This window comes from Geotrypetes seraphini, chromosome 10 (genome assembly GCF_902459505.1).
Source record: "Geotrypetes seraphini chromosome 10, aGeoSer1.1, whole genome shotgun sequence".
Lineage (NCBI taxonomy): Eukaryota > Metazoa > Chordata > Amphibia > Gymnophiona > Dermophiidae > Geotrypetes > Geotrypetes seraphini.
In genome coordinates, this window is record NC_047093.1 from 22,950,395 (window position 1) to 22,976,349 (window position 25,955).

The following is a 25,955-nucleotide window of genomic DNA, read 5'->3' on the forward strand; positions in this document are numbered from 1 at the left end:
ATGACAGACTAGGGGACACATAGTAACATAGTAGATGTCGGCAGATAAAGACCCGAATGGTCCATCCAGTCTGCCCAACCTGATTCAATTAAAAAATTTTTAAAATTTCTTCTTAGCTATTTCTGGGCAAGAATCCAAAGCTTTACCCGGTAATGTGCTTGGGTTCCAACTGCCGAAATCTCTGTTAAGACTTACTCCAGCCCATCTACACCCTCCCAGCCATTGAAGCCCTACCCAGCCCATGCAATGAAGTTACAGGGAAATACTTTTAAAACCAATAGGAGGAAATATTTTTTCACTCAGAGAATAGTTAAGCTCTGGAACGCGTTGCCAGAGGTTGTGGTAAGAGTAGATAGCGTAGCTGATTTTAAGAAAGGTTTGGACAAGTTCCTAGAGGAAAACTCCATAATCTGTTGTTGAGAAAGACACGGGGGAAGCCACTTCTTGCCCTGGATCGGTATCATGGAATGTTACTATTCCTTGGGATTCTAGAATCTTGTTACTCTCTGGGATTCCGGAATCTTGCTATTCTTTGACATTCTGTATGGAATGTTGCTACTCTTTGGGATTCTAGAATCTTGTTACTCTCTGGGATTCCGGAATCTTGCTATTCTTTGACATTCTGTATGGAATGTTGCTACTCTTTGGGATTCTAGAATCTTGCTACTCTCTGGGATTCTGGAATCTTGCTATTCTTTGACATTCTGTATGGAATGTTGCTACTCTTTGGGATTCTAGAATCTTGTTACTCTCTGGGATTCCGGAATCTTGCTATTCTTTGACATTCTGTATGGAATGTTGCTACTCTTTGGGATTCTAGAATCTTGTTACTCTCTGGGATTCCGGAATCTTGCTATTCTTTGACATTCTGTATGGAATGTTGCTACTCTTTGGGATTCTAGAATCTTGTTACTCTCTGGGATTCCGGAATCTTGCTATTCTTTGACATTCTGTATGGAATGTTGCTACTCTTTGGGATTCTAGAATCTTGGTACTCTCTGGGATTCCGGAATCTTGCTATTCTTTGACATTCTGTATGGAATGTTGCTAATCTTTGGGATTCTAGAATCTTGATACTCTCTGGGATTCCGGAATCTTGCTATTCTTTGAGATTCTGTATGGAATGTTGCTACTCTTTGGGATTCTAGAATCTTGATACTCTCTGGGATTCCGGGATCTTGCTATTCTTTGAGATTCTGTATGGAATGTTGCTACTCTTTGGGATTCTAGAATCTTGTTACTCTCTGGGATTCCGGGATCTTGCTATTCTTTGAGATTCTGTATGGAATGTTGCTACTCTTTGGGATTCTAGAATCTTGTTACTCTCTGGGATTCCGGAATCTTGCTATTCTTTGACATTCTGTATGGAATGTTGTTACTCTTTGGGATTCTAGAATCTTGGTACTCTCTGGGATTCCGGAATCTTGCTATTGTTTGACATTCTGTATGGAATGTTGCTACTCTTTGGGATTCTAGAATCTTGTTACTCTCTGGGATTCCGGAATCTTGCTATTGTTTGACATTCTGTATGGAATGTTGCTACTCTTTGAGTTTTGGCCAGGTACTAGGGACCTGGATTGGCCACTGTGAGAATATACTACTGGGCTTGATGGACCTTTGGTCTGACCCAGTAAGGCCATTATGTCCTTATATGTATTTTAACAGGTGAAATCATGTTAGCAATGCTGTTCATGGCTTTGCACCTCCTCCTGATTACTAAGTGACTGAAGTTTGCAAATCTAGAAGGGAATAGGACTTGTATACTGCTTTTTTGTGGTTACACATTCAAAGCGGTTTACATATATACAGGTACTTATTTTGTTCCTGGGGTAATGGAGGATTAAGAGACTTGCCCAGGGATTTGATTCCACAACCGCAGGGTGCTGAGGCACCATTGGTCTCAAACTCACGGCCCGGGGGCCACATGCGGCCCGCCAGGTACTATTTTGAGGCCCTCAGTTTGTTTATCATAATCACAAAAGTAAAATAAAACAGTTTCTTGATCATGTGTCTCTTTAGCTATAAATGACAATATTATTATTAAGACTTAGCCAAAAGGAAAGATTTATAAACTATAAAGAGTTTTTACCTAATGCAAAATTGTCATTTCTTTAATAAGACATTAACTATTTTTTTCTGTGGCCCTCCAAGTACCTACAAATCCAAAATGTGGCCCTGCAAAGGGCTTGAGTTTGAGACCACTGCACTACACCATTCCTCACCTCTAGTTGAAAATGAAACCTCCCCCCCCAGTTGTAATTGGTAAATAAATTATAAGTCAACTTTTGATAATCTCCAGAGAAAGTGAACATTGAGGCAGTTTTGGATTTGATCCATGGAGACCTGGATTTCTACCAGTTCCTGCTCTATAATATGGCCACATGTGACCTAGATAAATCAGCGAAGGTCATGGTCTGTCTGCTTAGCTTTGTATTGTACTGCGAATATAACTTGTTTTCAAGCTGGTGAATCAAGATCCACAGATGAGTCATCCAACTAATGCCACAAGATGTAGCCCCAGTTGCCAAAAGTCAATTTTCATCTCACTAAAAGTGGCAGTCTGCTACATCCCCTGAAGAGTGGAGGAGATTAGAAACATAGAAGATGACGGCAGATAAGGGCCGTAGCCCATCAGGTCTGCCCACTCTACTGACCCACCCCCAAGTCTACTATCCTATGGATCCCACTCCTGGTGACAGGTTCCCTTGGCTTAACCCTCTAAGGGATCCCACATGGGCATCCCATTTGCTCTTAAATTCTTGCACGCTGTTTGCCTCGATCACCTGCACCGGGAGCTCGTTCCAAGGATCAACCACTCTCTCAGTGAAGAAATATTTCCTGGGTGTCGCCACGAAATTTCCCGCCCCTGAGTTTGAGCGGATGCCCTCTTGTGGCCGAGGGTCCTTTGAGAAAGAGAATCTCTTCTTCCTTCTCGATACGGCCGGTAATATACTTAAACGTTTCGATCATGTCTCCTCTCTCCCTACGTTCCTCGAGTGAGTACAGCCGCAAATTTTTCAGCCTTTCCTCGTACGATAGATCCTTGAGCCCCGAGACCATCCTGGTGGCCATCCGTTGCACTGACTCTACTCTCAGCACATCTTTTCGGTAGTGTGGCCTCCAGAATTGCACACAGTATTCCAAATGAGGTCTCCGATTCTATTTCCTGATATTAATAGCCCTATGATAAAGTTCCAATCACAATTTTTAAGGGAAGAAAAATAATTTAAAAGCGGAGACTTGGAGTGATTTCAATTTCAAGTTGGAGAGGGTTCAGTTATGATTCTGGTTTGGAGGTCCACAGATTTCCGGGCATATAAATGCAGAAATATTCTCAATTTTTTTCAGTCACCGCTGGTGTCAAATGGCCTCGATTCACTAACCTGCCCGATCCTGTCCGATCCGTGGCTGCTCCGAGGCAGGACGACTGATTCAGAAATGGGGGCGATCAGAGGCACACCTCCCACCGACTGCACGGGTCGCTGGAGAGCGATCCTTGAGAATGCCAGGGCATCTTCTTTTTATTTTTCAGAGCTGGAAACTTTTGCCAGCCTGTGGTTTTAACCCACGGGTTGAAAGCGGAGCTGCATCCCGGATTAAAAACCACGAAGTCGGGGAAGAGCAGGAGAAGCAGAATGGGGGCAGAGAGCAGGGTTTTTGCACAAGCGACTGGTCCTCAGCTGTCTCTTGTGTTTTGATCGGGCCGCCCAGTCGGTGTACCTGAAATTGTTTTGTGAATCGCGTCCTTCCTACTTTGCATGCTGTTCCCCCCCTCTTTTGCATGCGTGGATCAGAGGATGATCGGCACAGAAGTCAGTGAATTGGGTCGGAGGAAAATCGGGTCGGTACACGATCGCAAACACGATCGGCGGGCTTAGTGAATCTAGCCCAAAGAGAGTGGGAGGTAACTGTCCAGGTTAGAACAAGCCTCACGTGATTCAGGTTTTGAAACAAGCCCAATTAAAGCTCAGTTTTGGAAAATCAAAATCAAAGGCATTTTGTATAATCCAGCAGGTAGAAACTTTGCTATATAGAGAGCACTGTTTCTCAACTCGGTCCTGGAGTACCCCCTTGCCAGTCAGGTTTTCAAGATATCCACAATTAATATGCATGTAAGAAATTTGCATATAATGGAGGCAGCAGTGGCGTAGTTACGGGGGAGGGACAGTCTGCCCCAGGCACTGTCTTAATTAAATTTTATTATAAAGTGTTATTTTAGTGAATTATTCTGCTTTTTTTTTTGTTTTTTCAACTTCCTTTTGTATTTTCCCTGTATGTTCTTTCTTTACTATAAAAAATGTATTTCATCCCCTCTTACCTTTTGTTTATATTATAATTAATTAAGTGTATGTAATGTTTTTGTTTCCTTATGGATGTATATTTTATTGTACATCGCTTAGAAATCCGATTAAGCGATTGAACAAGCCAATTAATAAACTTGAAACTTAAACTTGAAACTGTCTTGGGTGAGGGTACACATCACTTCACTTTCCCGTACCCCTGTAACATTCATGGCTCGAGTAGCCACTGGGAGGCAGTGTATGCAAATAAAATGTATGCATATTCATTGTGGATATCCTGAAAACCTGACCGGCAAGAGGGTACTCCAGGACCAAGTTGAGAAACGCTGATAGAGTGCACGCAAGATATCACTTGATAAGCAGCATTAGTGCTGAGCCTCAGCCAGCCATTCTCCAATCCAGTCCTCAAAGTCCGCGACTCACCCTGGTTTTCAGGACCTCTACAATGAATATGCAGTGGTGTAGAAAAAAAGTGGGGTGCGAGAGGGTGGTCCATCCCGGGCACGGTCTTCCTCGGGGCACCGGCACCCCTCCTCCTCTTCCCTTCCCACTCGCGCCCCAGTCCCCCTCCCCCATACTTTTTTAAACTTTGACGCAAGCAGCAACAAATTTTGCTGCCCATATCGGCTTCGACGCTTTCTCCGACATCACTTCCAGGAGGAAGTGGCGTCAGAGAAAGCACCGACGCGGACAGCAAGTTCATCACTGCTTGCACTGAACTTTAAAAAGTACGGGGGAGGGGTGTGGATGCGCGCGGCAGGGGGGACGGGAGAGGGGCGCCGGCCACCCTCGCTAGGCCACCGTGACTATGTACGAGATCCATTTACATGCAATGGAAGCAGTGAATGCAAATAGATCTCGTACATATTCATGGGGGGAAAACCAAACTGGGTTGCGGACCTCGAGGACTGGATTTGAGAACCCCAGACCTAAGCTTTATGGCAGCAACTTTCCAACAATGGGCACATCTGTAAAACCTGTTGACATTCCTGACCGTGGACTTTTAAATCAGTTTTCAAACAATCAAGTGAAGTATGTAGGTACTTTTTTCCATTTAAGCATATATACATACCTAAGGAAATCCAGAACTTTGTAGATGTCCCTTTTCCTATCTCAACCAGAAATATCATTCTGATGTGCAGGGAACCTTTCATGCACATAGTGGAACTATGCCCACATAAATTTACCCGCAGAGAGGGTAGATAGATAGGGATGTGCATTTGTTAGCATCCAGTTAGCTTAATCAAGTGCCTCAGATATTTTAGGGCTCCTTTTACTAAAACACACTAAACTAAGGACTTAATATGTTTTGGGTGACGGGACTAAATCGCGCGAGACAACGGCGTGCAGACAACTGAGCGCAAGGTTGACGGCGCGCCGATGAAAAGCACTATTTTAAAGGGCTCCGACGGGGGGGGGGGGGGGGGAACCCCCCACTTTACTTAACAGACATTGCGCTGGCGTTGTGGGGGGTTTGGGGGGTTGTAACCCCCCACATTATACTTAAAACTGAACTTTTTCCCTAAAAACCCGGCAAAAAGTTCAGTTTCAAGTATAATGAGGGGGGTTACAACCCCCCAAACACCCCACAATGCCAGCGCAATGTTTGTTAAGTAAAATAGGGGGGTTCCCCACCAACACCCCCTGTTGGAACCCTTTAAAATAGTGCTTTTCATCGGCGCGCCGTCATCCTTGCGCTCAGTTGTCGGCGCGATTTTGTCTACAAACCATTTTTTGACAGATCTTTCCCACATGCTACGTCTATATTTAATGTTTGGTTGGTTTGGTTTATTTATAATCCACCTTTTACAAGGCAAAGTACATTAACACATTCATAAATCCACACAAATGACATTACAACCATTTTACAAAAAAATAAAACAACAGTAAATGACAAACTGACATAAGAACATTAATCTCGCCAGATCAGCTCAATGAACATGCCATAAAACATTAAGAGTTTACTTGCAGGCTCTGCAAGAATTTTTGCATTAGCACATTGGGATCTGCAAAAAAATGGACAAGGGAGCACTTACCACCTCCTCAGTGGCCTAGAAAGGGAAGGTGGCCATGTGAGTGTTACCTGGCGAGGGTGCCAGCATCTCTTCTTCCCTCTCCCAGCGCAGGGGGCAGGGGTGTCTCTTAAAAATGCACTATCCAACCTCCCCCCACCCCCGTACCTCTTGTAGTTGTTATCAGAAGTGAGCAGGGCCTCACCCTGCTGTTCGCGCTAGCCTCAGCCCTCCCTCTGATGTCACTTCCTGTTCCTGGGTCAGAGGGTAGTCTTAGCTGGTGTGAACAACGGGTGGGAGACCTTTCTCACTACTGGTGCCAACTACAAGAAGTACAGGGGGGGGGGGAGAATGTATTTAAAAGACCCCCCTACCGCAGTGGGGGATACCTGACATCCTGCCTCTGTCCAGGGCACCACTGGCTTTTGCTACACCACTGCATCTCCTATTTATGAGACACTAATTGCTCCCAGATTAACCTTGAGTTATCCAGTTAGTGCTTGCTAAATATAAAAAATATAAAAATAAATAACTTGCAATTAGTACATGTTATAGGCAAATTACCACAAAACAATGGACTAACTTGCTATATAAACAACTTGCCTTGTGTTCAGCCATCCATCTATTTATCCCAAAGGTCTCTGTACCAGCCATTGTCCCCATCTATATACTTTTTAGGTCAGTGCATAAATTAAGCTCTGGAATTTGTTACAGTTAATCCAGCTGGGTTTTAAAAAATGTTGGCACAAGTTTCTGGAGGAAAAGTCCATAAACGGTTATTAAGATAAATTGAGGAAGAGCCACTGATCATCCCCGGGGTAAGTAACAAGGCCGGTTACTGCTCTTTTGGGATCCTTCCAGGTAGTGGTGACAGGAGTCAGTTCCTGTTGAAAGCAGGGCATGGGTTTGACAGATCTTTGATCTGACCCATTGTGTTCTTTTGGATGGAGTTTATCTTGCCAGAAAGACCTGTGTCTGTTATAAGAAGCTTTTCTGCAATAATGCCACCTTGAAGTGCAGGAGGCTGCAGCTGACTTGTGGTTACAGTATACTGTGCAAATATACCTGGGTTCAGGCAGGGTTTCACAAAGAGTGACAGCAAAATGCTGTGGAGAGTGGCCAAGAGTGACTATGGAGTGATCGAATCCAATTCCTTTATACCAGGGGTGTCAAAGTCCCTCCTCGAGGGCCGCAATCCAGTCGGGTTTTCAGGATTTCCCCAGTGAATATGCATGAGATCTATTTGCATGCACTGCTTTCAATGCATCGTCATTGGGGATATCCTGAAAACCCGACTGGATTCCGGCCCTCAAGGAGGGACTTTGAGACCCCCGATATAGTAAGTCCTTCCTTCATTGGATTCTCAATTCTTCTCTATATGCGATCTTCTGCAAATAGTTGAACAAATAAACCCAACACAGTTCCGTGTTTCGCTTTCCAGCGTCATCGGGGGCGTTAAGCAGCTTCAGACTTTCACAAGTTCTACAATGTAAACATTATCCAATAATATTCCAAAAACTATATTTAACATTATACTAATACATCATCATTATTATACTAGACTTCGTCAAATTCGTTCTCTTTCGCAATATTCCTGCTCTAAATCACTCAACATTCTTATTCATTCTTTGGTGATCTCTAAAATCGATTACAGTAACGCCCTTTTTAATGGAATTGCACAAAGTGAAATTAGACGATTCCAAATTATACAAAATACCTCCATTAAGCTTATAACAAAAACAAAGAAATTCGATCATGTAACTCCACAAGAATGCACACTGGCTACCGGTATCTCACGGTTCATAGACAATGGCGCAAAAGACAAAGGCACGCCCGGACAATTGAGCGCAGCGCGGAGGGGCGCGCCGCTCAAAATTACTGTTTTTAGGGGTTCCGACGGGGGGTTTTGTTGGTGAACCCCCCCCACTTTACTTAATAGACATCGCGCCGGCGTTATGGGGGGGTTTGGGGGGTTGTAACCCTCCACATTTTACTGTAAACTGAACTTTTTCCCTAAAAACAGGGAAAAAGTGAAGTTTTCAGTAAAATGTGGGGGGTTACAACCCCCCACAAAGCCCCCACAACGTGGCGCGATGTCTATTAAGTAAAGTGGGGGGGGGGTTCCCCCCCCACGCTCCCCCCGTCGGAGCCCTAAAAACATTAATTTTGAGCGGCGCGTGCCTCCGCGCTGCGCTCAATTGTCTGGGCGCGCCTTTGTCCCGGCACGCTTTTGACCTGACACCGTATCTCACAGAATAACTTATAAATTACGCTTACTTACCTTCAAATCCCTACTTTATAAAACTCCTGCATTTATTTTCAAACTATTAATTCCTTATTCCTCTAATACAACATTACGATCAAATGAACAACATCTATTGACAATTCCTTCTCTCAAGATCATTAATACAAGACAACAATTTATTTTTTCTGTTATGGCCCCTCAAGTCTGGAACTCTCTTCCTATCTATTTGGGAGAAGAACGCAACCTTGATAAATTTAAGATTAATTTAAAAACTTTTCTTTTTAAAGATGCTTTTGATAATTAATTATCTCTCTTTGTTTTTATTTATCTTGCTGATTATGATTATGGAATTTTATATCCCCTACCTTATGTTTTTTTCCTTGATTGTTCTACTTTTAATATTTTTTAGTTCACTTCCCTTTTTCCCCTCTTTTCTTGTTTGTTAAATTTGTTAATAGTCCTTTTCGGACCTAAGTTTATGTTAAGTATTGTATTATTCCCTAAATACTGTAATTTTATATTATGTCCATCGCTTTGAATTATGATTAAGCGATTAATCAAAAACACTAATAAACTTAAATGTAAAACTCATACCTGTTCATTCATCATACATTATCTAGTGACCACACACCAGTATGAGAACTCCAAACCAAAACCCGTTCATGGCAATACCTCAATGAAGACCAAAAACATCATAACTACCTCACTTCCTGTGTGATTTTTAACCGTTTTTTACAGCTGATCTCAGTTATAGTAAGTGCCATTCTACTTCCTTGTTTAATCCATAGGGCTCAACTGTTCCCCAGGAGTATATCATTTTCTGCTCTTTTCTTAACAAAATTTCCATTATAGGTAGATTTCTCTCATGCATATTCATTGGGGAAATCCTGAAAATCTGACAGGACTGCGGCCCCTCCAGGAGGGACTTTGACACCCTTGCTTTATATCAAGGGGTAGGGAACTCCGGTCCTCGAGAGCCGTATTCCAGTGGGGTTTTCAGGATTTCCCCAATGAATATGCATTGAAAGCAGTGCATGCAAATAGATCTCATGCATATTCATTGGGGAAATCCTGAAAATCTGACTGGACTGCGGCCCCTCCAGGAGGGACTTTGACACCCTTGCTTTATATCAAGGGGTAGGGAACTCCGGTCCTCGAGAGCCGTATTCCAGTGGGGTTTTCAGGATTTCCCCAATGAATATGCATTGAAAGCAGTGCATGCAAATAGATCTCATGCATATTCATTGGGGAAATCCTGAAAATCTGACTGGACTGCGGCCCCTCCAGGAGGGACTTTGACACCCTTGCTTTATATCAAGGGGTAGGGAACTCCGGTCCTCGAGAGCCGTATTCCAGTGGGGTTTTCAGGATTTCCCCAATGAATATGCATTGAAAGCAGTGCATGCAAATAGATCTCATGCATATTCATTGGGGAAATCCTGAAAATCTGACTGGACTGCGGCCCCTCCAGGAGAGACTTTGACACCCTTGCTTTATATCAAGGGGTAGGGAACTCCGGTCCTCGAGAGCCGTATTCCAGTGGGGTTTTCAGGATTTCCCCAATGAATATGCATTGAAAGCAGTGCATGCAAATAGATCTCATGCATATTCATTGGGGAAATCCTGAAAACCCGACTTGGAATAGGGCTCTCGAGGACCGGAGTTCCCTACCCCTGCTTTATATCCTTCTGCTTTCTCCAAGTACCGCGCCCTCCATCCGACTCTCCCCCCCCCCTCCCAAAAAAAACAACAAAAAACTATCCAGGAGCAATCGCCTCAGGATCATTCGTTTTAAAGCTATAGACAAGATGTGGGTTAGCCGGATTCACTGAGCAGCGGCCAAACTTTTTGGACGAGAGCAAACTCGCCTGGGCTCTGCTCAAGCCAGCGGGAAAGCCAGATTCGGCCGCCTGTTCCCGGGCTTCCCGTTTCCCTTCCCACTCTCTTACCTATCAGGTGCCCGACAGTGGTGCCGAAAGGATCCTTGGACGTCTTCCCAAAAGGCGCAGCCATAGGGGAGCCGCGATCTCGGCGAGAGTCCGACGCAATTCCGCAAAATTCCCGGGGAAAGGCAGCCGAAAGGTTCGGCCACTTCTAGCCCCGCTCCTTTGTGCGCACTGCGCGTGGCTCAGCCTGCCAAAGCGCCGAGCTCCGGTGAGCTGGACAGGGCGGGGACTGGGGGGCGGGGACAGCCGGGGCAAGGCTGCAAGCAACAGGCGGGGCGGGGCTATGGAAAGAGCAATCGACCGCTGCCCCACCCCAGGGGCAAAGGGAGATCACTCGCTGTAGTTCTCTGGGCTTTCCTGGCAACGCACCTGCGCTTCTTCCGAGGACTTTCTTTGCAATGCACTTCCTGGTTCATTCCAAGCCATATCCGACCTGAAGGAAAAAAGCTGGTGGGCCTTCTTTTTTTTTTTTTTTTAGTCAGTTTATTTATTGAATTTTTACAAAATTACAAAGTATGGAATAAAACAATCCATAATAGTGGAAAACAAAAGATATGCCAATGAATGGAATCAACAAATACAGAAAATGAAATGCAGAACATGGTGGGCCTTCTAAAGCTTGTCCCCCCCAAAAAAAATGTATCTTTAGTCCAAGAAACAAAGGGCTCCTTTTATCAAGGTGCGGTAGGCGGTTAACGCACGGAATACCGCGCGTTCAGCCCGCCTGCCGCGCTAGTACCCGACGCCTCCATTGACGAGGCGTTAGGATTTTAGGCTGCCGCGGGGGTTAGCGCGTGATGAAATGTCTGATGCGCTAACCCCCCCCCCCGTAGCGCACCTTGATAAAAGGAGCCCAAAGGGCTCCTTTTATGAAGCCGCGGTGGCGGTTTAACGTGTGTAATAACGCACATTAGACCGCTAGCCGCCACCGCCTCCTCTTGAGCAGGTGGCAGTTTTTGGGGCTAGCGCGTGATGAAATGTCCGACGCGCTAACCCCCCCCCTGTAGCGCACCTTGATAAAAGGGGTCAAAGGGCTCCTTTTACGAAGCCGCGGTGGCGGTTTAACGTGTGTAATAACGCACATTAGACCGCTAGCCGCCACCGCCTCCTCTTGAGCAGGTGGCAGTTTTTTGGGGCTAGCGTGTGATGAAATGTCCGACGCGCTAACCCCCCCCCCCCGCCTGTAGTGCACCTTGATAAAAGGAGCCCAAAGGGCTCCTTTTACGAAGCCGCGGTGGCGGTTTAACGTGTGTAATAACGCACATTAGACCGCTAGCCGCCACCGCCTCCTCTTGAGCAGGTGGCAGTTTTTGGGGCTAGCGCGTGATGAAATGTCCGACGCGCTAATCCCCCCCCCCCTGTAGCGCACCTTGATAAAAGGAGCCCAAAGGGCTCCTTTTACGAAGCCGCGGTGGCGGTTTAACGTGTGTAATAACGCACATTAGACCGTTAGCCGTCACCGCCTCCTCTTGAGCAGGTGGCAGTTTTTGGGGCTAGCGCGTGATGAAATGTCTGACGCGCTAACCCCCCCGTAGCGCACCTTGATAAAAGGAGCCCAAAGGGCTCCTTTTACGAAGCCGCGGTGGCGGTTTAACGTGTGTAATAACGCACATTAGACCGCTAGCCGCCACCGCCTCCTCTTGAGCAGGTGGCAGTTTTTGGGGCTAGCGCGTGATGAAATGTCCGACGCGCTAACCCCCCCCCCTGTAGCGCACCTTGATAAAAGGGGTCAAAGGGCTCCTTTTACGAAGCCGCGGTGGCGGTTTAACGTGTGTAATAACGCACATTAGACCGTTAGCCGTCACCGCCTCCTCTTGAGCAGGTGGCAGTTTTTGGGGCTAGCGCGTGATGAAATGTCTGACGCGCTAACCCCCCCCGTAGCGCACCTTGATAAAAGGAGCCCAAAGGGCTCCTTTTACGAAGCCGCGGTGGCGGTTTAACGTGTGTAATAACGCACATTAGACCGCTAGCCGCCACCGCCTCCTCTTGAGCAGGTGGCAGTTTTTGGGGCTAGCGCGTGATGAAATGTCCGACGCGCTAACCCCCCCCCCTGTAGCGCACCTTGATAAAAGGGGTCAAAGGGCTCCTTTTACGAAGCCGCGGTGGCGGTTTAACGTGTGTAATAACGCACATTAGACCGTTAGCCGTCACCGCCTCCTCTTGAGCAGGTGGCAGTTTTTTGGGGCTAGCGCGTGATGAAATGTCTGACGCGCTAACCCCCCCCGTAGCGCACCTTGATAAAAGGAGCCCAAAGGGCTCCTTTTACGAAGCCGCGGTGGCGGTTTAACGTGTGTAATAACGCACATTAGACCGCTAGCCGCCACCGCCTCCTCTTGAGCAGGTGGCAGTTTTTGGGGCTAGCGCGTGATGAAATGTCTGACGCGCTAACCCCCCCCGTAGCGCACCTTGATAAAAGGAGCCCAAAGGGCTCCTTTTACGAAGCCGCGGTGGCGGTTTAACGTGTGTAATAACGCACATTAGACCGCTAGCCGCCACCGCCTCCTCTTGAGCAGGTGGCAGTTTTTGGGGCTAGCGCGTGATGAAAAGTCACGCGGCTTCGTAAAAGGAGCCCAAAGTTTCACCTTATTTTCTTCGGTTTTGCTGTATTTCCATGTTTTGTTTTATTTATCCCTATGAAAATTCCCTAAATAAATTTAAAACAAATCTCTTTAAAGTGGGGAAAGAACAACTTTTAAGAAGCGACATCCCTGTTTCCCTCTCGTCACTCCCCATCCCTCTACCCTCCCTTTTATTTTTATTTTTCATTGTAATTAAAACTTCCCTATCCCCCAAAACCTCTCGTTTCTAATCAGTCTTAATTTGTCATAGTTTTAGGTTTAACCTCTTTTTATTTTATCTCACCTAAATCAAAAATTATATTAGACTTTTCTAATTTTGAATATTGTAAACCGCCCAGATACGTGTGATGGTCAATATATCAAGCCATGAATAAACTTGAAACTTGAAGATCCCATAGATCAGGACTGCCCAAGTCCGGTCCTCGAGATCTACTGGCAGGCCAGGTTTTCAGGACATCCACAATGAATATGCATATGAGAGAGAGATTTGCATACCAAGAAAGCAGTGCAGGCAAATCTCTCTCATGCATATTCATTGTGGATATCCTGAAAACCTGGCCTGCCAGTAGATCTCGAGGACCGGACTTGGGCAGCCCTGCCATAGATAAACCAAGAGTTGTGCCCCCTATAGACACGGTGTGGTCTTATTGGCCCTCAGTACATAAATTTCCCTAATTATTACCACGCGTGCTGCTCTTTTAGGGGTTTATGAGTTCAGAGAGGTGGAAACTGGAGGTTTTGTTTCATGGTAACAGGTCTCTCCAGACCACAACCAGCTAGTTACCAAATCAAGGAAGAACTAACAAGAGAGGAGGGGGGGGGGGGGGAAGGAGATGAGGGTGGTTTCTCCAAACCGGAAAAAGGTTGTTTCTAGTAAAGGAAGTTAGAAACTATAAATGCAAAAATAGAGAAGGCAGCCTCCATAATGCATCCTGACTGAAATAGCACACGACACACATGCACAGTAAGTCAGTAGTATGAGGGGCCGCTGAAAAGTTCTCAGTCCAACCAAGAAGAGATCGATTCAGGGATCTCAAAGTCCCTCCTTGAGGGCCGCAATCCAGTCGGGTTTTCAGGATTTCCCCAGTGAATATGCATTGAAAGCAGTGCATGCACATAGATCTCATGCATATTCATTGGGGAAATCCTGAAAACCCGACTGGATTGTGGCCCTCAAGGAGGGGAGCCATGAAACTTAAAAGCTATTCCACGCTTTTCATTTCAATGAAATTATATGAAATGAAAAGCATCAAGAAAAGTGTGGAATAACTTGTATGTTTCATGGCTCCACATCATTCTCTTCTTGGTTGTGCTGAGAACCTTTCAGTGGCCCCTCGTATTGTGATGTCATAATGTCTCATTCCACCAATGCCTAAGAGCCAGCCTCATCGGTGATGTCACAATGACTCGGTTTCCCTATACTTGTGCCCATTTACTAGATGTATTTGCCTCATTGAAACAAAAAGTGTCAAGAAAAGTTTGGAATAACTTGCAAGTTTCATGGCTCCACATCATTCTCTTCATGGTTGGGCTGAGAACTTTTCAGTGGTCCCTCTCTACTGCTTTGTATTACCATGTGGTGGAAAGTGGGTTTGTTTTCTTAGGCCCAGATTCACTCACTATCTTGTTTGCATGGTGCAAATCATTTGCATGCAAACTCCTCAACTCAGTCGCTCAGTGAGCGATTGAGTCAGCACAGAGCCTGACAGTAATGACAGGAGAAGCAGCCTCGTGTCACTGCTGTCAGGGCTTCTGTCGCCCACCCCCCCTCCCGCCGAACTAAGGCAGTAGGGATGCCCAGTCCATCCTTCCTTCGGCCCCCTCCCCTGCCCACCTGTGACCGGCTGAACACCCCCACCCGCCGAACACCCGAGCTTAAAAATATGGCAGGAGGGATGCCCACTACCTCCTTCAACCGGACAGTGGACGCTCCCTCCCCTTCCCCTCCCGGTACCTTTAACAAGTTGGGAGTAGGAGGGTTGATCAGTCCCTCCTGCTCCTCTGATGCAATGCGGGCCTTAGGCCCTGCCCGGTGCATCATGTGATGCATGGGGAGGAGCCTAAGGCCCTGACTGGCTCAGACAGTGGCAGGAGGGAGTAGGCATTCCTTCTGCCTTTTTTTTTCAGGAGGAAGGGGGCAGGGTAGGGGATGGTTTGTGGGGGCCTCCGTTGGCAGGAGGGAGTGGGCATTTCTCCTGTCAATTTTCTCTCCTGGGTGGGTGGGGATGGCATGGCAGGAGGGAGTGGGCATCTCTCCTGCCATTTTCGCTGCTGCGGGGAGGAGTGGGTGTTGGTTGGTTCCAGGTGCTGGGATGTCGGGGAGGTCTTTTTTTTATTTTTTATTAATGAGGCAGATATTGTGCGTGTGGCAGGAGGCTGCTTTCGGGGTTTCCCCTGCCTCCCAGCTGCTCAGGCTTCCCTTTGCCAGCTTTGCACACGTGTGAGAGTCGCTCTCACACTGATCAATCGGACGAGAGAGACGGGGATTACAATGCACTTCTGCGCAAATCCTTTGCATGCAGTCTTTTATGTTACATCGATCACTCTTCCACAATTGGCCAGAGAATTGGCCAACAGCGATCCAGTCGGTATTAGCGATGATGTTGAGTGCATCCAGGCCTAAGTCACTTAACTCTTAATGTGATGCATCATTTATAACACACCCATGCATGCTGCAATCTTGCAATTTTCTGGTTAGATACTGTCTGTCATGCCTATGAGTTTCTAGAGAGGTGCTGTAGCAAATTAAGGCAAGCCAGGTTGGAGGGTACAAGCTTCAAAGCTATGGTGCTATCTAGTGATAGACTTCCAGTGAACATTAACCCCTGCTCTTCTCTCTCTTGTGCAAAGAAAATGGTGCACAGAGCAGTACATTCAGCACTTTACAAAATCTGAATATTGTTACAGTGAACCCCCCTATCTTACCCCCTCTCCCCCATTTACGAAGCCATGGTAGAGGTTTCTACCGCAACCTACAGCGCTAAATACGCCAATGCTGCTCTGACGCTCATAGAATTCTATAAACGTCAGAGCAGTGTCGGAGCGTTTGGTACTCTGGGCTGCGGGCTTAGTAAAAAAAAAAAGGGGGGGGGGTGTCAGTGATTTTCTTGGAATGAATTCCCTGCCACTGAACTTCAGAAGGGCAACATTGCCATTCTAGTGAGAGAATTCTGGATGGTCCATTTTTCAAATTACAGTAACTCAGGGGTCCTTTTACCAAAGCGCGCTTCCCGATTTAGCGCACACTAACTGATTTAGCGCACGTAGCCTTTAACGCGTGCTAAATCGGTTAGCGCGTCTTGGTAAAAGGACCCCTCGGTTCTTTTTCTTGCCTATTTGTTCCCGATTGTGCCGGAGTGATTCTGGCTAAGCAATAACCCCCCCCTAGAGGAAAATCCCTGCAAGTTAATGATTCACACGTTTCACCCAGACGAGGCTTTGACTGACAGAAAATGAGGCATCGTGGTGATTAGCGCAATATGACCAAACCTTAACTTATTTACCGTGCTTGACCTTCCACACATTCCAGATGAAGCTCATGTTGATAAAAAATTTTAATTAATCAAATTACCCCCCCCCCCCTTTTTATCAAGCTACGCTAGAGGTTTGTAGCGTGAGCTGGCGAGGTAAATCCTCCAATGCTCATAGGAATTTTATGAGCATCGGAGAATTTACTGCGCCGGCTCACTCTAGAAACCTCTAGTGCAACTCGATAAAATGGCCCTAATTGATGAAATGAATTGATGAATCACATTATTAAAGTGTGTGACCCCGTCACACCCTCCTTTAATTGCGCGATTAATCACAATCACAAATTTTAATCAAAATGCAGGCATACATTGAAGAATAAAAGCAACAAAAAGATAATAAATACAAAATAGAAACTGACAAATTAACAAATTAAAGAATCTAAAACAGCATGCAGACTAGCTGTAAACGGCTTTACAGTTTTCATGGTCTACCTCAGAAATGCAGCCGTAATAAAAAAAATATATTTCAGAAAGATGCAGCCACTATAAACTGTGGTAGAAAAGAACATTTCTAGTGGACTAATGGTGTACACTTCTCCCTCCGTATTCACGGTGGATGCGTTCTGGCAATAGGCGTGAATATGAAAAAAACCACAAATAATTTTTTTATGTTATTCGTGGTTTTTGGAAAGTGACATCGTTTTTACTATTGAAACCGCGAATAACGTATCAACTGTTATTTGCGGTTTTTGAATTAAGCTGCCACTATTACTACTATAAAAATTCTCAAATTTTTATTACTGCATACAGCAATACCCGTACAGTCATTTCCAGGGCAAACAAGCAGCGATTTCTGGGCAGCCAACCTGCGATTTCAGGGCAGGCAAGCAAGCAGCGATTTCATGCATGCTGGGAAGAGGCCTTTCTCTCTAGGGATGCTGGGAAGCAGCATTTTTCTCAGTGCACATTGGGAAATATGGAAGCAGCAAGTTTGTGTGAGAAAGCATGGCAGCAGCGATTTTCAAAGTTACAATACAGTAATGGTAAGTGATAAACTTTTTTATCGGTACTGTCCAGAAAAGTAAGAGGAAAAAACTTTAGTGATGACGTTTTTGCGGGGGCGCAGTCAGCAGCCGAAAAATCGCGAATAAGCAAAACCGCAGGTATGGAAACCGTGAATACGGAGGGAGAAGTGTACCTACAATTGAACTGGGCTAGAGATGTTGCCACAGAAGCATTTAACAATACTTTAACTCCGTACACCACATGAGCTATTATCGACGACAAACTATTGTATCACGATCATATTAGTAATGCTGTCAAATGCTGTTTTTACCGCTTGCGTCTGATCCGTTCTATGTCCAAGTTTCTGGAACCTAAATCATTAAATATTTTAATACATTCACTTGTCATTGCTAAGCTCGATTATTGCAATTCGCTATTTTTAAATATCACACAAAAGGAAAAGAAACGTTTACAAATAATTCAAAATACCGCTGTTAAAATCATCCACAATGGAAAAAAAATTGATCACGTGACTCCCTTTTTGATTGATTCGCATTGGCTCCCCGTTAATCACCGTATAACCTATAAAATCCTGCTTCTAGTGTTTAAAACACTGTCCACTAACGAACCTCAATTTATAAACCGGATGCTCTTTCCATATAATACGTCACGCTCTCTCCGTTCCACAGCTCAAAGGCTGTTAGCGGTCCCTTCTTTAAAAGTTATTGGTACTAGACGCCATGACATATATTCAGTGATGGCCCCTCAGACCTGGAATACCCTACCACAACATATAAGAGAAGAAAAAGATCTTAATAGATTTAAAAACAACCTGAAAACTTTCCTTTTTAGAGACGCTTTTAATCTTTAAATGACATATACCCAACGTACCAACACCATTTATATATATATATATATATAAAAAATTAAATAAAATTTTACCTTTCCTCATGTACCTTCCATTCATGGTTTCTTCTTTTCTTTTTTAAAATGAAAAATATTAACTTTGTAACTTTCTCCCTTTTTTCCTCATGTATTCAAGTTTCTCTATATGTCTGTCCGTCTAACCCATTTTAAGCTGTACGTTAAATTGTATGTTTATTTTATATTTTATTGTCACTCGCTTAGTAAATTATATATAAGCGATTTATCAAATTTAAATGAAACTTGAGCTGTGAAAATGCTGTGGCACCTTTCCTCTCTCATACATAAATTTCTGCACTCTATATGAAAGGATCTGTCTGTGACTCTTTGGTTTCAGCCTGACTGATTTTATGTTCCTGGGTCATTTCAATATCTGCCCTGTTTTATTTTCAAGTGGCCACTGGTATTCCCTGGTCAGAACACTAGGTGGCACTACAGTAGAAATACAATAAAACCTTGGATTGCAAGTAACTTGGTTTGCGAGTGTTTTGCAAGACAAGCAAAACATTTTATTAAATTTTAACTTGATATACAAGCAATGTCTTGCAATACGAGTGCATACAGTATACACGCGTCACATCATCACAACTGAGCCGATGGTTCTTCTGTCTCTGACGCTGCAGGAGTGTAGTGACTGTTCTAATTGATAGAGGTCTTGCAATACAAGTACTTATTAAAGTTTTGGGGTTGTGGAACGAATCGTCTGAGTTTCCATTATTTCTTATAGGGAGATTTGCTTTGATATACGAGTGCTTTGGATTACAAGCATGTTTGCGGAACGAATTATGCTTGTAAACCAAGGATTGACTGTACTCATATTCATTCCCATCAACTTCTTGAACAGAAATGTAAAGCTCATTAATATTACAGTACTCCACCAAAATTCGCAAAGGTTCCATTCCAGAAATCCCTGCGAATTTTGAAAAACCACAAATGCAGTTTTTCACCTGTCAAAAGACAGAGGAGGGCAGCTGGAGCGCCGGCGGGTGAAGAGAATCACTTGTGGTCTGCTCCGACCGCCTCTTCCTGTAGTAAAGTCGAGCTACACCAATCAGGAGCTGCTTTGACACGCAGCTCCTGATTGGTGTAGCCTGACTTTATTACAGGAAGAGGCGGTTGGAGAAAACCGCGAGTGAGCGAGTCCATGATTCATGAAACGTGAATTTGCGGGGAAATACTGTATTTTACTTTTATTTTATTGTTTAATGCATGTTTACTTATGTTTTATTGTTTAACTAGTCTTTAAGCCCATTACATTAACGGGTGCTAGAATAGATGTGTCTGTTTGTCTTTCTTACTTTCTGTCTCTCTCTCTCTCCTTGGCCGCTGTCTGTCTATCTGTCTTTTTTTCTTTGTCTCTCTCTCTTTCTGTCTGTCTCTCTGGCCCCCTGTCTGTCTGTAATTCTTTCTGTCTGTGTCTCTCCCTGGCCCCCTGTCTGTCTTTCTTTCTTTCTCTCTCCTTGGCCACTTTCTGTCTGTCTGTCTTTCTTTCTGTCTCTCTCTCCTTGGCCGCTGTCTGTCTGTCTTTTTTCTTTGTCTCTCTGTCTTTCTGTCTGTCTCTCTGGCCCCCTGTCTGTCTGTAATTCTTTCTGTCTGTGTCTCTCCCTGGCCCCCTGTCTGTCTTTCTCGCTCCTTGGCCGCTGTCTGTCTGTCTGTCTGGCCCCCTATCTGTTTGTCTTTCTTTCTGTCTGTCTCTCTCTCTCCCTGGCCCCCTGCCTATCTCTCTCTGCCCCCCCCTCGAGCAAATTAAGATTGCTGCCTGCCCCAGCACACCCCTCCCCCCAAAGCAGCCCCTTTTCCCTCTCCCCCCCCCCACTTCCCTGTGCAGCAGTAGCAGCCGAACACCTCGCAGCACCCGCACCCTGTCCGCTTCGTCCAGGCCGAAGGACACCCTCCTGCCATTGCTCTCACCGCCGCTCTAACCGCTGCACGCGCTTCAAGCCGTCGCACGCTGCACATGGCCCAAGCCGCCGCACACGATGCAAATCGAACATGGCCACGGAGTCACACATCACACTGTCAGGGATCACGGCGTTGTAAGTGCCCATATGCGCTTAGGGTTTTATTATAGAGGATGCACAGTAACAGCCAGACTACTACCCCTTAAAGCAGGGGTGTCCAACCTTTTGGCTTCCCTGGGCCGTATTGGCTGAAAAAAAATGTTTCTGGGGCCACACAAACGTACAAACACTGCAACAAGACAGAGGAGGGAGCCGGCAAGACGGTAAACACCCGGGGACAGCAGAGGAAAACACTGCATCGCCCTCGACATGGGCCGTACAAAATACTTCACGGGGCTGCATGCGGCCCTTGGGCCACAGGTTGGACACCCCTGCCTTAAAGGATTTGTGCAGTAGCCACTTGCCGTGTGTACTAACTAAAGATAAAGTCTTGCCTTTTAGTAAATGGATTGTTTCATCTTTAAAGAAAATTACTCCTGGCTAATGCAACGTGCTTGCTTTTTCCCTGGACTGTTTAATATTTTTGGCTTCCAACACTTCTCTCAGTTCCAGGGGTCCAGCTCAGCTAGTGCTAAGCCACAAGGTTTGGCCACTTTCCTGGACTGATCTGATGTTCCAATTCGAAAGCCATTAAAGAAAAAGAATTGAAAACAACAACAACAAAAAAAAAAACCATCTTCAAATCAAAACTCTGACTGATATAATTAAACCAGCTTTGGGAGCAGAAGTGCTGGGTGAGGAATTTATCAGGTTTAGGGAAAACTCAGTTTGTGGGCTCATCCTTGCCCTCAACAAGAGAGGATTTTGCAGCTGGCTGGTAATTAACAAATGATTAGAGTTTCCAGAGGAATGAGGAATCAAACTGGCAGGGAAACCTGCTGATCTGGAAATTAGCATGAAGCTTTTGCCAGCACTGGAGGCCAAACAGAGATGCCAAGCTACCCAGTTCCAGGACGGAGATTTTGGGACAGTCCTGGTTTTGAACTTATGTCCCAAAGCAGCGTGGGATTTGCAGTGCCCAAGTCCCGTTATACAAATCCAGGGGTGTCCCAAATTCTCCAACCTAGAACTGGGGGTAACTCGGCATCCCTGGGCCAGGTGTTGGAAGCTGGCGTTGAACCTCTGAAATTCTTAACGTCAGATATCATTTTTAAGGGCGCAGCTGCTTTGCCACAACCATTTCAGCAGCATTTAAGAAATGTTTCTGGCAAGTTAGAATGAGCTGCTCAGTAAACCGCCGTCAGCAATTCTGCCAAGGCAAAGCTGAACTTATAGCATTGATGAACAAATCTACAAGCGTTACCTTACCTAATGAGGCTTCAAATTTAACTCGTCCAATTACTGTAAGTTGCATACTCCATCGTGACCTCTACCATGCCAGGAATGCATGTGATGTATTACAAGAACACAATAGCAAGTGTGCAAGCCCCGGGTTCTTTTCTGAATGCCGTCGGCTTGACAAGTAGTGTGTGTAAACCTTTGAGGTATGTTAAACTTGATGGGTTATGTCTGAATTATAGAGATAAGTTATTCTAATCAGTGCTTGTTGCCTGTTTCGTTTTTTAGATCCCTAGCCTTGATAAAGATGTGCGAAACGCGTTGGCACTGGGGAGCTTCATTCTAAAGTTGAAGCATGTTCGCTATGAAGCTAAGTTCATTTAACCTATTTAAATTATTTAATTCACTTATTAAGTATAAAAGAATAAGAAAATCACCAAAAAAAAGCATTATATATAAAACATTAAAAAATGCATTACGCAGGGATGAATGAGGAAATGACATAAACATAAACCGAAGAGTGCTACTACTCGTAGGTCATATCTGATATCCCGTTGCGCTACGCATATGATACCAGAGATAACTCCCACTTGCTATTATTACATCATTGTGATTGCGGAATAATGCATTTCTCTTCCTAGGTTTCCTGAGCGAAGGCCATGGGGTCTACTACAAGGCTGAACTACTGAGAAGTGTGTGAGCTAAATCGTCTGGGGCAAATTAACCGGCTGCCATTTATAATGGACCCAGTCACGTTCTTATTACAGTTTGTTTGGTGTGCTTTCTCTGTCACTCACCAGCTGGTTAATTTGCCCCTGACACACCAATTAAGGCAAATGCAGCCACGTCAGGCACTTTTTCACACCTTTGAAGTACGCTTAATAAATACCGTATTATTTCATTTCGTATGATCTGCTTCTTTTTAACCCTTTACGTTGGATCTAGAACAGTGGTTCCCAACCCTGTCCTGGAGGACCACCAGCCAGTCAGGTTTTCAGGATAGTCCTAATGAATATGCATGGAGCAGATTTGCATGTCTGTTACCTTCATTATATGCAAATCTCTCTCATGCATATTCATTAGGGTTATCCCTCCAGGACAGGGTTGGGAACCACTGATCTAGAAGACCTGCTGCCTTCTTGTTTTCTCACTCATCAACCTATGACAGGGATGTCAAAGTCCCCCCTCGAAAACTGCAATCCAGTCGGGTTTTCAGGATTTCCTCAATGAATATGCATGAGATCTATTAGCATACAATGAAAGCAGTGCATGCAAATAGATCTCATGCATATTCATTGGGGAAATCCTGAAAACCGGACTGGATTGCGGCCCTCGAGGAGGGACTTAGACACCCCTGACCCATGATTACTCTCACATAAAACTGTGTAACCCGGGGATGCAGAATAATAATGCGCCCAAGGAGACCCCCACCTAGGTCGTGATACCAAACCCTGGTGCTGTGATCTCATATGGTGCTCCGACTCACAATTTGGGAAGCTCTGTCCCAGAGCAATTGGAGTAAGGCTTTGAAACGGCAATAATTAAATGCCTCGCATCTCTGTGGCAATGTGCACAGGACAGGCCCAAAGCACTGGTAAAACAAGCACTTGAGCAACCAAAATTAAATTCAAAGACAAATTTACAAACTAAAGCTGAGGCTTTCCTCAGGCTGGTGAGCACGTGTTGCATAGCTAAAGAGGAACCAAGTAGCACATGGCCTAGTTTAAAACTGGGTTTCTGCAGTTTCACAGCAAAGATGGAGCTGGAAAATTTGATGCCTGTGCTTATACTCTAACCATAAGGCACTAGGAAGTGGAATTAGCCTCAATCTATTGCTCCGAACCCCCCACCCCATAAAAAATAAAGTGTGTGTGTGGGAAATAAAATGAAGCAATGCAGTACTCCACCACTAGAGGCAGGGCACAAAGCAAATTGCACTGTTCAGTTGTAGGTGTTGCTTTATACAGATTCTACAAAACAAAAGTTTGGCAGGAAAACTTCAAATCCCCTTTCAAAACCGACAAGGCACTGAATCAAAAAAATCATGATTTCATGCTTAATAAAAGGACAAATCTGTACGGGCCAAAAAAGTTAAATAATAAATAAATACATAGAACTTTTTTAGCTACAGACAGGAAACTCCTAAATAACAACCTAAATAAGTCCTGCCCCGTACGTCATCTAGTCCTGTGCGAAATGCATATAAACGGCCAGTGCAAAACTTCAATCAATATTGAAAGGGGAAGAGAAGGAAAAGAAGATGGTTCAAAAACCCCTCCCCAATTGAAAAAACTAATCAGAAATCAATAAAATATATCAATATCCACAATCCCCTCCTTTTGTTTTTTCCTTTTTTTTAACTAATCCCAAATATTGTAACTTTTAACCCTATTCCTCAAACTCATGTCTGAATTGTTTTAAATTTGAAATTTGAATTTATTTTGTAAGTTTCTTCTATCTAAATTATAATATGTACATCGCCTAGAAATTGTAATAGGCGATTCATCAAAAATTAAATAAACTTGAAACTTGAAAAACAATAATATTCAAATGGTGTTGTTAAAAACAAGTGTCCAAATAATATGAATCAAAAACTTATCTGAAACGTGAAAAGTTCAAGTCACAGTTCGGAACACAGGGAATTCAGTGGCCATTTGTATGCATTTCACTCAGGACTAGATGATGTAGGGGGGCAGGACTTATTTAGGTTATTAACCTATGAGTTTCCTGCTTGGGGCTAAAAAAGTTACATAAGAACATAAGAATTGCCGCTGCTGGGTCAGACCCGTGGTCCATCGTGCTCAGCAGTCTGCTCACGCGGCATCTCCCAGGTCAAAGACCAGTGCCCTAACCGAGATCAGCCCTACCTGCATTTGTTCTGGTTCAGCAGGAACTTGTCCAACCTTGTCTTCAATCCCTGGAGGGGGTTTTCCCTTATAACAGACTCCGGAAGAGCATTCAAGTTTTCTACCACTCTCTGGGTGAAGAAGAACTTCCTTATGTTTGTATGGAATCTATCCCCTTTCAACTTTAGAGAGTGCCCTCTCGTTCTCTCTACCTTGGAGAGGGTGAACAACCTGTCTTTATCTACTAAGTCTATTCCCTTCATTATTTTGAACATTTCGATCATGTCCCCTCTCAGTCTCCTCTTTTCAAGGGAGAAGAGGCCCAGCTTCTCTAATCTCTCACTGTATGGCAACTCCTCCAACCCCTTAACCATTTTAGTCGCTCTTCTCTGGACCCTTTCGAGTAGTACCGTGTCCTTCTTCGGGATCCATAAGAGAGTCAATCTGACTAAATAGTCACTGGGTATAGACTTAAGAGGAAGGGACAGTACGGTGGGCAGACTTGATGGGCTATAGCCCTTTTCTGCCGTCATCTTCTATGTTTCTATGTTTCTATGTTTCTTCATATACGGCGACCAGTGCTGGACGCAGTATTCCAGGTGATGGCGCGCCATGGCCCGGTACAGTGGCATAACCTTCTCCGATCTTTTCGTGATCCCCTTCTTTATCATTCCTAGCATTCTGTTCGCCCTTTTTGCCGCCACCGCACGTTGCGCAGATGGCTTCATCGACTTGTCGACCAGTAATCCCAAGTCTCTTTCCTGGGGGGGGGGTCTCTCCAAGTACCGCCCCGGTCATCTTGTTTTTGTGTATGGGATTTTTAATACCGACATCCACGTTGAACCTCATTTGTCATCTCGCTGCCCACTTCTCGAGCGTGGTTATGTATTTATTTATTATTTAACTTTTTTGGCCCGTACAGATTTGTCCTTTTATTAAGTATGAAATCATGATTTTTTTGATTCAGTGCCTTGTCGGTTTTGAAAGGGGATTTGAAGTTTTCCTGCCAAATTTTTGTTATGTAGTATTTATCATTGGCATACTTAGGGTTTGTTTGTGGCCTCTTGCTATATACAGATACCATTAACCCTTTCAGGACCATAAGGATCGTAGGCCAATTTTTGTGGTTTTGACGACATTTTTATGGTAAAAAGGGCTTGCAGATGCCAAAAAATTGATTTTTTTTGTGAAATATCATTATTTTTTTTAAAAAAAATCACACTTCTGGCTTATGGACAGTGTGGCAAGTGAATCTTCTCGTCAATCTGGCAACGACGCTAATGAATGAATGTCGGAACCAGTTTGTTTACATAAAGGCAGTATCATATGGAATCCGTACATATCAAATTTAGAACTGTAGACTATCCCAATCAAAATTTATAGGATTT

General features: G+C 44.6%; 1 protein-coding gene across 4 annotated transcripts in view; it reads right to left on the bottom strand.

Moving 5' to 3' along the window:
* Positions 1 to 10,749, bottom strand: part of TOM1L1 (target of myb1 like 1 membrane trafficking protein) — a 108,864-nt gene extending 98,115 nt beyond the window's left edge. For 2 of the 4 annotated variants that reach the window (XM_033961329.1, XM_033961330.1), the window contains exon 1: positions 10,508 to 10,746. In XM_033961329.1, the coding sequence (XP_033817220.1) occupies positions 10,508 to 10,571 (64 nt within the window). In that variant the 5' untranslated portion in view covers positions 10,572 to 10,746. Of the gene's footprint in view, positions 1 to 10,507 lie in introns of all 4 variants that reach the window. The other 2 variants (XM_033961331.1, XM_033961328.1) reach the window with 2 other exon arrangements.
* Between the last annotated feature and the right edge of the window lie 15,206 nt (positions 10,750 to 25,955).